The following is an 18988-nucleotide window of genomic DNA, read 5'->3' as shown; positions in this document are numbered from 1 at the left end:
GGATGTTTAACTTTTTTCTCAAGTTCATTAGGTGCTCCATTTTTCTTTACCCCTTTCCTCGTCCGCATCCTTCTTTCGTTCTTATACTCTTTTCTGCAAGGGTGTAGCTTGCTGGCTAAGGGTGAGTTTCCACGACGTCTTCTTATACGTATAGGTACCCGGCTATACCTCTCTCTCTCTCTCTCTCTCTTTCTCTCTTTCTCTCTCTCTCTCTCTCTCTCTCTCTCTCTCTCTCTCTCTCTCTCTCTCTCTTTCGTTCCCTTTTTCTCTCTTTATCTCTCTCTTCATCTTACCTCAACTCTTTTATACCTTCGCACAAGGAGCGGAGCGTTCTTACTTTCTTTCAAGGTTCTTTCCCACTTTCTTAGATGTCCTATCGTGCCTGATAGATCTCCTCTAATGGTAACTCCCTCGTAACTCGTAAAGCGACCTTTATGACGGAAGGGACATTATACCCTGGCGCCATTTTGCGAATTAACTTAATTTGCCCGACGTCGGACGTAACACGGCATCCTTAACTGATTGTGGAAGACCTTTTCCTGTGGGACCGATCGTCAACCACCCCCCAAAGGACACAGTGAGATCCTTTACCCTTTAGACAATACCTTTAACTCCTTCGATTTTACCCTCCAACGTTCCCGGCGGCCATTTTCGTTTTTTTTTTATATCCTTTGTCTCATTTCGTTTAAGGGCTCGACCCGAATTTGCAGCATCCCCACGACGTACCACTGGAATCCCGAAGCTAATGCAATAATCCAGGTCCCGAGTGTCTCTCTCTCTCTCTCTCTCTCTCTCTGAGATCAATGATCTTGCTCTCACCTTCTCTCTCGCACCCTCTGTATGTAATCTGCTTCTCCAATACTCCCTCATTCATTGACACAGTTCACAAAGTTCCAGGGGGGCGTCGCTACCGTAGGGATTAAGGGGTATTGTCGGCAGAACGGATCCCAGACAAAAGAAAATCGCCCTTACCGCCCATAGGCTCCCGTGGCCTGTGGACGGCCATGCACCCAGCACCAGGCACCAGGGTGCTCCACGTCTAAAATCCATTCTGTGCAATTAAGTCAAGAGTTGGGATATTAATATTCGCGGATGTACGTACAAAGCGGAATAATAATTCAACGCCAGCCGAGGCGCCGCGCCAGGGTGGCCGTAGCGACCGTGGTACCCCCTCCCGCCCCACCACAGTTTCGGTTGGCAAACGTGAATTCAATTAGTTCCTATTTATTACGGTTCCTGACACGTTGATTTATATCACCAGGAGGCTCTTTCCTAATCTCCTTGTGAAACCTCGCTTTTCACGTATCCCTACCTCTGCGATCCCCTTTGCATCCCTGCTCCCTTATCATTCACTGCCAATTTCTTTTTCCCTCCTAACCCCCTTCAATATCACCGGAGCTTCCCGAATATGACTTATACCAAAATCCTTCATTTTCCAACCGTCCCGTTTGCCACTGCCGGGATCGATTTGCAGACGACCGAAAGTCAATGCTCCACAGGGACTCCAATTTTACTCCGTGGATTCTCAACATTCTACCAGCTATGTATGTACATTCTTCATATCTGGATATCCATACCTATAGACCTTCATGTAAAATCGACAAGCCGTTATTACGGGATGAGCTTTGACGTGACAGGAGCCAGCATCGTCCGGGGGCTTTTAATTATTCTGCACCGAGGTTTAATATCGCAGGGGGTCGAAGCCCTGTCATATCAGGAACGTTCACACGTGTTCATAAGGTCCTCCTTTTCGACTTGCATGGTTTGGGGCTGAACTAGGTTATTAAATTTTCACGATGGAGGCCAGCCTTAAATATCGATCCCCAAGAACGCCACTTCGGAACGCTTCCTCTACTTTAGAAGACCCACTCATTCAATAGACCATCATCGAACCCCAACACCCATTTCTTATATCCATTATCTGAAGTCCCTGTGCGTGTGTCCACTAGTGTCCATACTCCATAACCCCCTTGTCCCTCTCCCTGTACTATCTACGTATATATATCCAAATTTTTGTAAACTTTATCAGTATCTACAAAATTAATTTCTGACAAGAAAGCCTATTCTCTTCTCTTTCACAGGAATAGTTTGCTTCTACGACACATTTTTGTCAAGATGGAAGTTTCTCGATATTATTCAATAATAAAAATTTAAAGTGTTAATAAAAATTTTTATTTCATTATTAAATTAAACTTAGTCCAACCACGTTGCGGTCGGTTCTTTTCAGTATCAGAATAAAAGTTCATGTTTGTCAGAGTTCGAATTTTTAGCTGCATCCGGTGGAAGCCACAGAACAGTGGGAGCCCTGAATCATAAAGAGGCGAGAAGAGGCAACAAGATGAAAGGCGCAAAGTAAAATCCTCCTCTCGTCCTTCCCATAAAGAATAGTGGATAGGGGTTGCATAGTGCGAGAAACAGACTAGGCCAGTAGGTGCCAAGAGGAGTTAAGCAGATTACGCTAATAAATCCCAGAGGCACACGTCCATCGGGCCGAATCTCCCTGAACTACGGATCTTGGCAGCCATTGCACTGCCAGGAGAGCTACTACTTGGGTCATACGTGCTTCAGTCCACGTCACGTTTGTTAAAGAAATTCCTACCCTCTTATACCTATTTTACAGCGTCGGGCTACTGTGGGAGAATCGCGTTTTCCAAGAGTTTCATATACGTTCGCTGCATTCGTATATTTTTCTCTCGCCCTCTTTCTTTTATTTTATTTATTTTTTTTTTTGTAATATGAGTCAGAAACATCCCTTGCCAAAATTATGAATATATCGCACTCCCATTGAGAGCTTAGTACCTCATGACTGCAGTTCTGGACTATCTCACACAATAGGACGTTATCTTTGCCGTAAACATTAGCTTCGCTCTCGAAGCTCGACGTTGCGTGATTCCAGTTAACAATGGGCAACGCGCTGTCATCCTCTGCCACGTATACCTCCCACGGTCATCCAGCATACCACGCCATCGGCTAACTGTCAATCGATCGCCTGGATTAAGATAATTTCGTTATCGGACAGCAGGCCAGCCTCGGTCTCCATCAGACAACTAGGGCGGGTTTCCGATAGGCGATGCCCTGACGTAACGTTTTATTCGTGAGGTAAAAGCTCCCTGTCGAATCGCCAAGTGAATCGTTACTTTCTGCGAAATTTACCAAAGTGCCCAGAATTCGAGTAGCTAGGATATAATGTGGCTCTCGAAGGACGCCAGAACGAGACGAGCTATCGAGGTAGGTCACTGGGAAATTTTTATCACCGACATTTTCTTTTATTCTTCATTTCGTGAAAACTCTCTCAATTCATGATTCTGGGTTAAATATTTTCTTTTTCATTCGTATACACGAGGTACTGTTGCAATATAGTACTGTGAGATATAATTAATGGTTGGCTGAGTGAATTCGGTAATTCTTGTTTTGGGTCAAAATTTTCTTGAATTTGGAAAAAGGGTTTGCGGATATTATCGTTAATCAGATGCTCTAACGATATTTGAGTGAGAAATTAATTTTTCTCTTCAAGAAATTTACTACTTACTTTAAAGATGAAATTTTCTAACAGTGTACATTTTTACAACAGTGTACATTATTTTTCAAGGGATACTTTCTGAGCAAAGTAAACTCTTAGAGTGACCTAATATAATTAGTGGACCATTCACGAGAGGAAAGACGATATCGACCCCTAGAATGGACTCTAGCCACAGTTCAATTAAAGTTACCTAGCAACCCTTGTACCAAAATATTTTTCAGCCCCCTTCAAAAGTGTCTATATACGTTGTGGTCGTAGGGTCGATGAAAGAATAAAAGAAAATATTTCAAGAGCACCACCTGACATTTATATCTCACTTGGAAAAATACAAAATAATAAAATAAGGGTTTTAGGTCATAATACAGGCGTTTATAGATATGAAAGCAGGGGCGGTTTCATCAGGAATTTCAAAGAACCTTTGAGATTCCCGGTTGAATTTATTTATATCCAAGGGGCGGCAAGGGGGTGTCGCTCGTAACGCGCATATGCTCAGTTTTAATAAAGAGGAAAATATGGTAACTATATTAGAGTTTCGCGCGGTATAAAATATTTCGGGATATTAAAAAATTCTCGTCGCCACGTACGGTGTCGGTTCGTAATAAGGGTAAATCCTCTGGGAAGGTAAATAAGGGACGGGTTCGAGGGAGTTGTGCTGGGACTTGGCGCCCTCTCGCACACGCACATAGACCCAGGGGTGTCTAAACTTCAGACATTATCATAATTCGTAAAGTTGAGTCGTCAAGCTCTGCACCCCTAATATATTTTGCTACGGGCTAAACACTGACACCGACAAGATCATGAATTCTCAGACGACACCCTAAGAACTCCCTAAGTAATGGCTAATCGCATAAGACTCTAATTCAGGAGATTTAACGCGCATGCGCAAGGGTTGCTACGCCTAAAAGTATCTACACGGATATACCATAAATAGCCCAAGCGCACTCTGTAACAAGGGTGACGAGCACTACTTCGTAACTAGACCCGATGAAAATCATCCCTCCCTACGTCACCGCTCGTTAGTCGCGGGACCTACCTCGAGATCGAGGGTGAAATTTATGAGCCGCGGAAATAAAAAAGACCGACGCGAAAAGCAGATAGGATCGTGGGAGAGGAAACAGCATCTCCCTAGGTCCATTTTTCCAAGCGCGCATTTCCCCTAGTTTCAGCTGAAAACGGATCCGGCTCCCGGACGGTCCCAGAGTGTTGGTACCGTCGCTTCCTCTCTCTCTTCCTTTATATATTTTGACTCTCTCTCTCTCTCTCTCTCTCTCTCTCTCTCTCTCTCTCTCTCTCTCTCTCTCTCTCTCTCTCTCTCTCTGTCTCTCTCTCTCTTTCTTTCTCACACACACGCTCGTCCTGCTTCACCCTCCTTCTCGGCACATCCCCTCCCCTATTCGCCGCGCAACCCCTCCGCCCAGCTCCTTTATTTTCATTTTCCTCGCTGGCCCTCCTCGTTGTTGTTTCTCTCTATATTTATCTAATAGCAACCCCCGTTTTCTCGGTCCTTCGCCAACAGCCACTATCTCCCTCTCCCACTTACTCACCCTCTCCCCGACTCTTTCTCTCACTCTGCATACCCGGTTGCGCGCACTTTGCGCCTCCATTATACGGCCAGTTTCCTCTCCCACCCTAGCATGTCCTCGAAATAATTAAGAGTTCATTAAGCCGAGATTGATTGCTGTGTTTAGAGGCAGCCACCGCGCTCCTGCACGTTCACCCTGTTCGCCTTTACGCGGCACAATTACGTTGCGGGAATCCATGAATAGAGGGCTGTTGTTTATCGAGAGCCGCGCCATTTTTCCTCTCTATTTACTGCGAGCAAGAGCTTAGAATTATCTCGTACTATTATAGAGGTACTAGGGTAGAGATATTATAAGGACAATGAGTACGCGATTTATACCCCCCCGAGTATAACGTACCTGAGGACTTTCGATCATAATAGATTTATCCAAAGTTCCTGTCCGACAAATGCATCCTTTATTTCACTCTAATCCGGGATATACCGTTCATGGGAAGCTTATTTGATTTCACAGGAGACCATTAAGAGTCACGAATATGGTATTCCCCGAGGATCATATTTTAAGGTATCATCCCTTAAGGTATCATCCCTAAAGTACGCCGAAGAAAATCTCTTTTACGATACGAATGACCACCATATTCTCGATTATGGTTCTCGTGCGAACGACGTCGTTCCCTGTTATGAAAATAACGGTCTGACGTTACCTGCGCGAAGAAACGACCTACCCTTGTCTGACTATATATCGGCATACTCCACTGGCGATATATACGTAGACGTAGCTGTGCAAGCAGAAGCAGACAGGCAACCGAGAAAGCAAGTCGGGGATAGGGGAGAGTACAGGCAAAAGTTTTCCACCTAAAGCTGAGAGAAGATGGCCTGCTACCCCTTGAAAACCCCCCTCCCCCATACCCCCTCGCAAATTAACATAATAATAGGATATTATTTGTATCCCGAGATCTGAAGCATAAATGCAGGAGAACGTACGCGAGACGGATATTGCGAGAGGCTCTGCAACTTTGAAAGGACAACGCCACATTTGAATAATATGGCTCTATCCCTCTTCGGCGAGAGTCGACATCGCATGATCCATTTTACTCTTAGAGTATTCCAGAATCCAGCATCCTTGGTAGCATCCTAGATTTTTCTATCGTTCGGTGGTTTCGCAAATTTTTCATCCCTTACTTCACGTTGACGATCATCCCTCCATCCTTCTGACTTACGCATTTCACCCTCTAATCTGACAGATTACAATGAAATAAGAAACATCCCTTAATTCTGAGACTCTTTCCATCTTCCCTATCCCATCTACGTGGGTGATATTATTTCAATATTGTGCGGGATATAGACAGAGGGTGTAAGATTCGAGTTAATTAGGACAAAGACGTCGGGATGGGAGGAGAGGGTGGAAAAAATGTTTTTACTTTCTCGAGAAAAAGTTTAGCTCATTTTCTTCGACGATCTCTCGCCCTCGGATCTACCCTTACACTGCGATAGTCTTTTCATCGATATAAATTACGGGATGGCGCAAGGCGCGGGTCTCTGGATACAGTCGAGCGTACTGAACGATGTTTTTATAAGGGTCGTAATTTGCGAAAGAGATTTACTTCGCCTAACCCAGTACCCCTTGGCTATAGTACCATCGCAACTATACAGCCCTGGCAGGATCACCTTCAAACATTTTTTTTTTTTTACTGCTGACATCGATATCAACTCTTTTGCCACATAACTATGCTGAGTAGGTACCTACTAGAGTGAAGAATTCTTGGCAAGCGAGTGGTACCACTGCCGTATAACAGTTTGTGGTGGAAAAGAGGATTTTACATAGTTCTGGTATAGCTGCACTAAATTATTTTCAAACTGGCAGTAATTCGACACATGTATCACAGTCACACTGCATCTGAAGGTTTACAAGAGAGAGAGAAATTTTTCTAAAAGTACAAAGATTCACGGTACTTGAACATAACAACGGAGCCACCTTAAAGAGGTAAATTCCTTAGTAGGATCTTTAGGCATGCTCATCCCTGACGAAACTTCTCTTCGCGTAAACGGTTCCCCCCTCGTTCCTTGAAAGTCTCGCGATTTAGTAACCGCTAAAAATGACGTCGCCAAGGTTCGCGTCCACCCTCCGATTGCTCAAGAATCTACGAAGGGTAGTGAACGCGACTATCGACCCCTGATCCAAAGTCCATCGAAGTCAAAGGGGTGGGTTCTCTGCTCGTGAAAAGAATCGAAAATCCTTCCAAGAGGAATCGAACCGATACTACCTATTGTAGAAGACTGACTCCCATTAAGGTTATTACTCGTCGTCTGCAGTAACAAGAACCGGTAGATTACCCCAAATCACCGCGGCCGATCCGCCTAGCAATCAGCCAGTTCGTTTTTACTGTTCTTCTTCGATACCCCAGACTCTCTTTTCTCTCATTTCTTTGTCCTTCTCCCAGTATCCTTTTACTTGGCGTATACTGTCCTTCCATATCACTTTATCTTATTCTCTTACTTGGTCGCTGATTCCGCCTATGGTGTCTCGTAGAGTTACGAAGAAAAAAATTCAGCATTATCGAGCGTCGCCTCTAACCAACTTCAAATTGATGATTGCTATTGCTAGGTACGAGGAGAAACGAATAGAAACGCCGCAATTGTCGCTCGTCTTCAAATTTTCTCACGAGCCGATTATCTCTTGATATACCATCGAATTTCGTGAAATCCCTCCTATCCGGTCGCCAATCCAAATGCTACGGTTGCCGATCCAGTCTAATTCGTTTTGCAAATGTAGACATTCCGAAAGTATCCTGGATATAGAAATCCCGTTCCTTATTTTCTTCTACCAGCTGCAAATTGGATAACTGAGCCAAACAGTTCTCCTGTATACGTTTTAGCGTGACTGCTGCTTTTTATCCCTGACCCATTTAGACAGTCAGGAAATATGAAGATAGTCAGCAGTATTTTTAACATGCTCCATGCATGGTGAAAGTTCTTATTCGCTAATAGAATAGCATCAACTTCACGTCTGTGCAGGAAAGCTAAAGACATTTATCGTTTGTGACCGATGAGTCATACCTAGAATCGCCATGTAGAATCGCCATTCTAAGAGAACTTGACCTGTACCATTTCATGTATGTTACGTATCACTTATAACTATAGCCAAGTACGGAAAGTTATGTAATTGGGAGCGGTAGAAACTAAACCGTTTATAATGAAATTATCGATCCCGTGAAAAATCGGTCAAGCGTATCGGTTACTCGGCTGACTTCACAGTAATCATTGCATCCGCTATTGTTATCAGAATTTTTTGATTTTCGTTTTTCATCAACCGTCATCGTACCCTGTTGACGTCTGAACGAATATCTAGAAGTAACTCGTCATTTTTAACAATTTTTTTTTTTCGGTTTTAGATACTTAGGGAATTTCGTGTTTCGAGGATATTTCGTATTCCAATGTGTTTTCTCGGTTTTACGATCGGCAGACGATGCAGAAAAAGAACAGTAAGATATCCCAAGGATTCGCAGTTGGAAGTCGGGAAAAGGTCTGAAGAAGGTGAAGAGCGACGTGGATGGTCGGAGGATAGTAGGTAGACGGTAGAAGGTACTGAGGTTACAGTGATAAATCACTCCCGATCCTAGGAAGATCTTTTCAGGTTCTTGTTAAGGGAATCGTCCTTCTTCTTCTTCTACGGCTCAGGGATTTCAGGTTTGAATTTGACGATGAGATGCAGTTCTTCCTACGTAACAAAACATTACAAGATTCAGATGACATCGCGGTAATCCTACTTGACTAACGTGATATCTAACCGACCTGATGCAGCATCGTTTAGAATCAGTAGAGAGGAGAAGAGAGAGTGTGTGTGGGAGAGAGAGAGAGAGATCCGGAAAAACCAGTTTCCATTAACTGCACTTAGCAACCCGTCATATTGACATAGAGAATATCTAATTATAAAACTCCCTAGAATTTGCATAATCAAATGATTCAACGATCGAGGTTCAAAGAACAAAGAAAAGTTTCTCTTCGTTTGCTTTCCGTCCATTTAACGCACGGCCATTTCGATACATGTCCTTTGGCATGTGAGTATATTCATACACACATATGTTTTACATATGTGAATACTTGTGACTATGAGGACTTGGACGAGTAACGATTTTCAATAGAGCCAGTGAATACCCTTATGTGTGCCACTCTGGACAGAAAACTCGGTGAGTGGACAACGCCGTATTGTTGGTTGGCGCGTTTTCTACTTTTACCAAAGCCTGCAAAACTTTTCCTATGGAAACTAGGTGGAGGTTATTATTTGACAGTGGAGTCCGCGCGGTTGGCACTGCCGTGAGAGCAGCTGCGTTGCAACGGGCTACCCTTTGCAAACTTAACTCGGTGAATTGCGTTATTCAAATTCTCCCTGGTGGTTTTCTGCGAAATTTCGTATACTTTTCTTTTGAAATCGTTACCAGTAGAGGTGACAATGTGTATATATATGCATCTGCATATATATACACATGTGGTATATCTATACCACGTGCACGATAATGTACAACGAGATCGATAAGTTTACTGGCGTCCAGATAAGGAAATACTACAGAGTTGTTACCAGATAGAAAATTTTTATTGTGACGAATTAATTGGGCGTCGGTTGTGCAAACAAGAGGGGAAATTAATGAAGGTAGGGCAAAGGGGTACGGGAGGTGGTAGGAAGGAAATATGAAAAAAAAAATGGTATTGCAAACAGCCGTTGCTGCACACGTATAGTTTCCTACTAACGATACGGAGAAAGCTGCAGGCGATGCTTACACGCGAGTCCTCTGAACGTTTCATTTTCTCGGGATTAAGTAACCGCCATAGTCATTACGCACATATGCGGTCGCCATTAACGGTTTAATTAGCGTAAGTTTTCATTTGTAGGATTATGCGGTGTCCCCAGCGAAAGAGTCGCCTCTTCCCTTGCGTATGGATTTCTCTGTTACTTTACGTATATATAGCAGTAGCGGTAGCGGGATGCAGGTGGTCCTGGGTCCTTGTTATTGGCTTCCTACGGATCAGAGGAAGCTCGTAACGATTAACACAGGACGAATAACACACACAGGGTGTCCTTTAAATGAGACATGGGAAACGTGGGCTGGCCATGATCATTTTTCAGGATAAAAAAGAAAAGGTCACTTGGATCCTCAGGGAGGGAAAGAAAATGGCCACAAAGGGTCGTTGGCGAGTCTGGGTATTTTTATTATTTTTTTTTAAGGTTGCTCGGACCTCTCAAGAGTTTACGAGGTGGTCCAAAGATCGGGATACCTGCACATGGGTCATCTGGAAAATTCTGTTAGGGAAAAACTTTTCGAAAGAAAGGACTGTTTGGTCCTTTCGCAATTTTCAAGGGTTTTCCCACGTGCCTTGGGCAATACGTGATTTTGTGGTCAGGTTAGGTAAGACTACCCAGTATAACGGAAGGAATGAAACAGAGTTGAGAGTTCAGTCGACAAAAAGATTTTCCGCGAACGACGTCACGTTCGGTACGTCTGACAGTAGACGTGCCCGCGACACCAGTGTCACTGAGGGGCGAAGGACAGGGGTCGAAGGGAATGGGCTCACCCCTCTCAAACTATTTATTCCGGCACAAATCGCATTACCAACTCCAACTGCAAAATTGACTTGGCCAACTTTTACGGCGCCTCTCCCCAACCCTCCTGGAAAACTGGCCCCCCTATCCATCCCCTCCTCGCCGTCCCCTCTACCGTATCTACTGACAGTCAACCTTCCCTCACTTCAATTCTTTCTCTCTTTTAGCCACGTCGTCCCTTCTCCCTCCTTTTCCTCGCTCCACGTCCTATCTTCCTCCTACTTTCAACTTTGACTTGTACGAGGGTTTACCAAACTCAGTTTAAGAAGAACTGTTTCGGCCGAAGACACATCTTGCGGGATGCGGGACTCCTCGTCGATATAAAATCGTCCGAGCTTCCGGGGAAAATGGCAGTTCGAAAGTTAAAATCGCTGGGAATAATGAATGTCTGCGACCCGATGGTTTTTTTATCTAACTAACTTTTTTTTAGTTCTTTTCATTTCTGACCTCGAGTTACTATGCTGAGGTCAGGACGAAAGTTGGCGTGAATTTCAGTAAAAAATACCAATTGGTACGTAAAGCACAAAGGTTATCAGAACTTCAGGCAAGATTAGAGACTCTTGATAAATGATTTTCTTGCCTGTGCAATTTTCAATCGCATGGGCGTTCATCGTGGTGAAACTTTCTAATTCTGATTACTGTTATTTATCTCGAGTCAATATTTCCTCTGGGTTACTTGACAGGTTAGCGTTTAGATATGCGGCTGTAATTGGTTCACGTATGTCCGTATATCTTGTCAGTACGTTTCCTTTTTACATTTTCCCTTTAATAATTATTATTCCAATCTTCAAGAATGCCGCAATACCAGAATTCGCACGGCGCGCGAATAATGGTTACAAAATAACTCGTTGCCGCAACAGCTCAGTTTTTCATCGAACGTTCACATAAATGGCAGCCCTAAACATACCTAAGGAAGTATGGACACGCGAAACCACTGTAACCATTTGCATGGTAATGTATCCTCCATAGAATGATATACAATGATATATACCTTCTTTTCATACCCAAGAACCATTATAACATTCATGATTTATAACGCATCGAATATCCTTTAAAAAATGCCCATAAAGCCTTCAAATCGTAATGATCGAAAGTTACTTAAATTTTCGACCCAAAATAACTGATCGGACTGAACGCCAATCACAATCAAACATTCCCAAATTCTCGAGTAAAAAAATTTAGCTACCAATCCCGTGCGATAATTCAAATAACAAAATTTACCAGTGCTTAATATCAAAATTGAAATTAGCCACCCATTTGTCTTCTCGTTTGGTTGCAATCGTGATTCCCAGCAGTTGATTTATCACCAGTACAGTTCTAATAGGCAACAGCAGCCAGCCAGTCTGCTATACATATACAGTAAGGCGCATAATGCAATTCAAAGCGGTCTGCAAGGGGACCGCAAAAAAATGGGATTCCATTCGCAGGAAAAAAGCAAAACCGCTTATGGTCGCGTCGCGTGTATGCCGCAATGAGATCCGGATAGCCGGCCTTAATTCTTACTTGATTATTTCTGAGGGTTCGACTCGGTCTGGCGACCACTTCAGCTTGCACTTCCACCTCTCGCCGATATCTTTCAACGTTGTGATTAACCTCTCGATTTCCACTGCCACGCCAACCTACATGCCTGGTTGAGCACGTGTAAACAGATTATAGAAAAATGAACGTGCAGGGCTTGTTTACGGATACGTGACTGTATACAGTGCGTGATCCAGTTCACCATGTCACTTCGGGGACACACCTCCATACGCTGGTACGTTCTCAATGCCGCGGCAGCATTACGCCGACTTTCCTTCTGGTGCATAAACATCATTGAGAATTGATTGGATAACCGATAAACGGCGATACGCCAAATCACCTTGACGGTTCGTTGAAGTACCTTCACCTACATCCTTCTCAGTCTGTCGCACGAATTAATCGATTCTCTGAATTGTCCGTTCTTTTCTTCGTTGCGTTTCTAGAGAAATTTCTTGCAACCAGTCGCCGCGATATTTATATGTATTTCCTGATTTTCCATCGTTATCCATGCTGGTTAAGTGGCATCGTTACATGCTTGCTCTACGGATTGGATTGATGGGAAGGTCAGGTGCGCGAGGTTGCTGTAGGTTGTATTTATAGGAGAGCTTGTTTTGGCAGATTTATTGATCCAAACCCTGCGGCTTCGATTCGAGCGATTTCCGGACGTGTAAATAATTAGTTTCCTCGGGGAATCATTTGTCTCTCGACGCAACCAGCTGTACACGTGGATCGTCTTTCTCTCCTATGAGAATCTACAAACGTGTTTCGCATGCCTAATCACTGTAGTCTCAATCGCGTTTTCTAGTACAGCTATGTGGGATACACCGATGTTGGTATATACGTGAGTTTACGGTGGCCATTCTAGGTAGGTGCTATATACAGCTCAGTACATATATACCTGTTTTTAGATATATACCTATACTAAGCTCGTCCCTTTGCATTGAAATAGCCGTTGCATCACGATTGTCTACCGAATCATAACGCGCAATGGATCGTCTGGCATCGGTCCAGCTGAAGGTGAACTGGACCTTTCGATTAGCATAAATGGGAAAGTCTGAGGTTGTGCGAATAGTGGCTTACAGGCTGGTGTTCGGTGATATTGCTGAAAATTCCCACGCACCACGATGCAGTTGCGTTGAGGCGCCCGAGCGAGATTAGAAGTGGGAGCAGGGAGTTCAGTAGACGTTGAGCCTGGTAACGGGATGCAAGTCTGATCCTTGGATCAGTAAGAGTAAGAAAAACGTGGTTCAAGTGGTTAGGATGAATCTGGGTATAGTGTGTTACGTGATCCTGAATCTGGTACTGGGAATAAAAGGATCAGGATCAGGACTTGAAGTGGTGTACCAGTGGAAGTACCTAGACTGGGTCTGGCCCAATGTGCTACTGACAGGAAAAGAGTTTATACTGGGTAACGCGTTTACACAGGATGTTGACGTTGACAGGACTGGGCGTGTGTTTGTGACTAGTCCACAGTGGTTGGATGGTGTCCCCATTGTTCTGTCAACTGTTACCACTGCCAATGGTCCAGGTGGTCCACTGCTGGCACCTTATCCAGACTGGACCTGGCACAAATCTTACGACTGCGATGGTCTCGTGTCCGTTTACAGGATAGCGGTAAATATTTGAAGTGATTAATAAATTTTGGAATTTTTGAAAAATAATTCAAATTCATATTCAGAATTTTTTGTAAATTCAGATCGACGAGTGTAATCGTCTCTGGGTCGTGGACACTGGGAGGATCAAGGGAATGGCCGTGTGTCCTACGAAGATCTTGATCTTTGATCTGAGAGATGATCGCTTGATCCATAAGTATGTTGTACCTCAGAGTCAGAGCCTGAATGGCATGGCTTCTCTCGTTACTCCTGTCGTTGATGTCGGAGCAACGTGTCTCGACTCTTATCTCTATATTGCTGATGTGGACCAAAATGGTCTTGTCATTTACGATCTTCGCCACAATTATTCATGGAGATTAAACAACACTCCGAGTAACGCATTCGGGCCTGACCAGGACGCCATGAATATCACTATCGCAGGAGAATCCTTCAACCTGACCGACGGCACTTTGGGATTGTCCTTGTCACCGGCAGGATTTTACGAGCGCAGGTATAGCGAGGTCGTAGGAACGTTAAAAGGGATCGTTTCGCGTCTGGGACCTAACATGGCTTTTTATGAGAGCTAATATAGCGCAATTCATTATTTCACTTTCTTTTTTTGCTACTCTCGTTTTTATACAAGTAGCACATATGGAATGGAATTCGTTAAGGCACCAAATTCCTTTGATCTTACATTTTGTAATACACCTGATCACCTTGAATTTCGTGTGGTGAACGGCACACGCATGTGTACAGAGTACTATTTTTTATCACCGTCCAGTTTCTAAGTCATTAACCCAGATTTGAAAGATGCAAACAAGTAGATTAATTTATCATTTTACATGATTTTCGTAATAGCCATAAATTCTCTATCCTCACGTACTAAACTCGTTCTCACTTTCAATTTGAAAAATTAACATTTTAGATTCCTCTATTTCAACTCACTGGCGAGTTACTATCAAAAGTTCGCTGACGTCAATTCACTGAAATTGACTGACACTTTCGGGGAACCAGTGATCTTCCAATCGAATTACAGACGTCCGAGTCAAGCTGGGGTTCAGGCTACTTCCAGAAGAGGTGTCCTGTTCTTCCAGTTGGTACAACTGACTGCGATCGCTTGCTGGGATATCGAGAAACCTTTTACCCCGGATAATATAGTTATACTCGCACAGGACGAAGTCAATCTGCAGTACATCAGTGGTATCAAAATAATTACGAACTCCTTTGGCCAAGAGGAACTCTGGTTCAATACCAACAGACTACAGAAGACGATAAACATGACCCTGCGGCCGACAGAGACCAACTTCCGTTTAATTCGTGGATACGTAGACGATATAATCCGTGGTACTAGATGCGAGCCGAGTGGACCGAGAGGTCGATTACCTAATGTAGCCACCTGGCATAGGATATAATTCACTAGACTCCCTAGAACCACCTAAATCACTAGACTCATCCAGAACCAAGAGAGGAGCAAGCCGACGATAAAAATGAATCTTTCAAAGCCATATAACACGATAGAGTGATATGATTCTATTATAAGGAAAAAAACTTTAAGAACGATTGTTATGTATTTTGAAAATAAATTTAAAGAAAAATACTCTGATTATACTTAGGATTATTTCCAAGTGTGACGTCACTCCCCTCCATCTACGTCAAGCGGAATTCTGGCTGGTATCATTTGTCTCATGTAAAACTAACTGGGTGCAGCTAAAACCAGAGGATCAGGGTTTCCGTAGATGGTAGATGGACCGGAATGACGGAGGACGAGGAAAATGGTAGATCTGCCAGTGACAGCCGGCATGTAGCAATTTAGTTAACCGTTTCATTGCTGCCTTTCGAAATGTAACGATCAAGTCTGTAGTTGACAGGCGCGTTGCTGCGAGCTCGAATGTCTCAGTTGCTGTTTCCATTCTGGCTGAGAAGTTGCAGAATGCTTGCCATAGAGGTCTTCGCGTTCTTTCCGATGTCTAAGAATATTTCGTGTCTCGGATTTACTCGAATCGCCGATTTTCGTCTTTCGCCCCTATCCTGTCCCTCTCCCTGCTCGATGATCATAGAACAATATAAATCGTTTGGAAATAGTTGATGCTCGCAGAACTTACCGTCTTTGGATCCTGTGCCAAGGGGCTGCCAGTAATTTTATATGGGGTAGTTGGGTTTCAAAAATAATACAAGACTCGTGTCAGCCGCATCTCTTCTTTCCGCACAATTCCGCGTGTGAGTAATGGCGGCATATTCATGCTAGGCCCACCCCAAAATCTCTGGCAGTTAACCTCAGGCATCCAGGGGTTCCGTTTACCACCCTTACCCCCACCCATCCACCCATCGCTCCTATACTCACCCTGTGTGTATATGGGGCTCACCCCTCGCGGTCGCGATAAAATACAGCCGCCCTTAAATTTTGCCAACTGTAATATCGCCCCGTCGGCCTCGTTAAAGGACGCGAACGAGGAGCGCCGCGAATTTCCTGACAAATTGCGCACCGATTAGTTACACGCGCTCGAGGAAACGTTTCGCTGATATTTACGTCGGATTATAATTAAACGAGAGAGCTGCCGGACGTCGGGACGCCTAACGCGTCCACCGGCAATCTCGGTCACGTGGAATTTTCATCGTGCAGTTTTGCATGGGTTTGCTTTTACCACGTTTCTCTTCCTAGCTACTTCTGCCCCTCCACCAGAGTCCCGAGTCACTTTTACTTGATTCTACATTATTTTTCATTCATACGAAACGCGATACACTTTCGCCTTTCATCAATCCAATGGCATACATATAAACTGACTGCGTCTAGTACTGCACACTAATTCATTGTAAACATGGAAATAAGAAAAAAAAAATTAATCTGTATTCAGGAGTGACTGTCTTCTCCTAAACCTTTACGTTTGGGATTTTATTTGTAAACGTAGCTATAAAACGCACCCGTGCCATTTCGCAGGTCCCTATCAACGCTTCGGTGTGGTGGAACCTTAAGGCGTAAAAGTGTTTTACCTTACGACGCTCAAATCAAAGTAACGTACATATATAGATAGGCTGTGAAATAAACTGTCAGAAACTATGAAAATATTTAGACTTTGTGAATACTTGAAAGTACTAGAAAAAAGCTACACAGCATCTATATTTCCGTTGCCGTAAATCGCAATCAAGCCCTGGTCTAGCAGCACGTGGAATCGCATAGATACGTTTAACCTTATAGGAAGAAGACTTTTGCAGTCTGAGTATCCAGCAACCCCCCACGCCCGGACTCGCCATGAAAAGATCTCAAATCGTTTTACGAGGGTAGTTTTAAAACAACTTTACGAGGACCGCGCGGAATTTCGAAATAAATTTGCATCAGTTTTACTGCCCCTAATATACATAACTACCAGTGTTTGGCACTGATACCCGACCAGAGTGGAATCGCAACCGCTTTCTAGCGCTAGTGGAATTTTGTAATACACTGCCTTCCGGAAAGAAAGTATATATACCCCTCGCACACCCCAAAAGAGATACCCTTGTACTTACGATATTTTCACCACAGGATAGGAAGCGTCGTATTAACTCGAAAAATAAAAAAAAAACACTATCCCCATCTTATCATTCCTATTCTCATGGTTCACCCTCACGTATTATAGTTATCTTTATTTATTCCCATGATCACTCTCTATAATTCATAGAACAACCCAGTTGACAGTGGTCGGACTCATAGAGCACATAAACACACAGCATCCCTTGCAGCGTGCATGCTACCCAGCCATGGACCACCCTGCACGCATTGCGGTTGTCAGCTCTAGTCAACGTGTAATTTACTAGCCCGATGTTGGCTGCATCTGCATCAAGCCATACCGGAGAAGCTTCTGACAGTGCCACGCAAATCCTCCACTATGTACCCAGCATCCATTTCGTACACCGTCTACTATACGGTATACCAGTACGTTAGGTATACTGTACGGCGAAACACTAGAGAACACACGGTATAGTCGTAGGATGGACACTTGGACACCCGGCCAACCACTAGACCACAACAAGACGGACGACAATGTCTCTAGGCTGAACTCTCAAAAGTTTTTGCAACGTATCTCAGCTGTTTCTTGATTGTCTCAATTGCAGATGAAATTTTGAGACGATGACGCGTGGACTTTCAAAGCCTTCGTGAAATCACCTTCACAGAATCAAATGACCGCTTGTATTACATATTCAGGAACTCTACTGTGCCGTAGTATAGCTGCCGTGAAAACAAAGCCTTTGTGATTTTTGTCAAAGGAATGAAGCACGTGATTACTTGATTACAACGTTCTAGTCCTTGTGACTGAAATCGGGCGTTACGTAATTACGTAATTATCACCTGGCTATCGGATCGTTAGATTAAAATAGCATATATGTGTATACGTTCTATACTGATATATATACGTATATATGCGTATATAATAGTAACAAGATTTGTATAATCCCTTCTTTTTAACGATCTCACGGTGTATAGCGAAGAAAGAGTTCCGCCTTGTCATTCTCTAAGCTTTTCCGTCGCTGCCATGAAAAACCTTCGACTATGCGTAGTAGATAAATCCGTGTTGTATCAGCCGTCCGAAAAAAAAACAAGGTTCTTTCATTCGCGCAACGATACATAATCAAAGCCATAAAACTCGGCAAAAGTCAAAAGGGATGTAAATATATACAGAACAACGTGCACCGGTTTTACGATTGGTTCGTGAGTGCCACGCGTACCAATCGTATGGGATAAAAAACATGAAAGGAGAAACAGCCGATTCGGAGTGCCACTGTAATCCGATCTCGAAACGAATTTAACGAGCACCCGATATTCGGATTTCTTTTACGCTCTCCCTCTCTCTCTCTCTCTCTCTCTCTCTCTCTCTCTCTCTCTTTCTCTCTCTCTTCCAATGTCGAGACACAGTGCCAGAGGAGTTGGGGGAGAGAGAGAGAGAATGAGGTTTTGGGGTCCATATATACATATAGTACCCACGTATATATAAGCTCATTCACCCTTCTGCACACGTGTTCATGGTACGTAGAGACATACAAATGGAAACACAGAAAAGTATACATAGGGGTGTCACTCTTAATCAATATGACCGTATCGACGATCGGTTGCCAATTTTCGATGTGATACAGATATTCGAAACGGAGCGATCGCCCAGTAACGAATAGCCTGGATAGAAATATAGCTGGTCAGGTGGTTTTGGTTCGAGGGAAAGATAGTTGGTAGTACTGGATAGTAGTGTTAGTAGTCGAGGATGGAGAAGGGGGGAGGG

The 18988-nt window shown here is 43.7% G+C and overlaps 2 protein-coding genes across 7 annotated transcripts in view; both read left to right on the top strand.

Annotated features, from left to right (window-relative positions):
• Positions 1–18988, top strand: part of LOC107268221 (CUGBP Elav-like family member 4) — a 472413-nt gene that overhangs the window by 102898 nt on the left and 350527 nt on the right. The window lies entirely within an intron of this gene.
• LOC107268222 (major royal jelly protein 1) lies at positions 13198–15342 on the top strand. Its single transcript, XM_015740784.2, has 3 exons — positions 13198–13767; positions 13850–14256; positions 14671–15342. The coding sequence occupies exons 1-3, from the start codon at positions 13414–13416 to the stop codon at positions 15155–15157; spliced, it is 1248 nt and encodes a 415-aa protein (XP_015596270.1). The 5' UTR covers positions 13198–13413; the 3' UTR covers positions 15158–15342.

Source organism: Cephus cinctus, unplaced genomic scaffold (genome assembly GCF_000341935.2).
Source record: "Cephus cinctus unplaced genomic scaffold, Ccin1 Ccin1_scaffold0494, whole genome shotgun sequence".
Taxonomy (NCBI): Eukaryota; Metazoa; Arthropoda; class Insecta; order Hymenoptera; family Cephidae; genus Cephus; species Cephus cinctus.
This window is presented reverse-complemented; position numbering and strand designations above follow the sequence as displayed.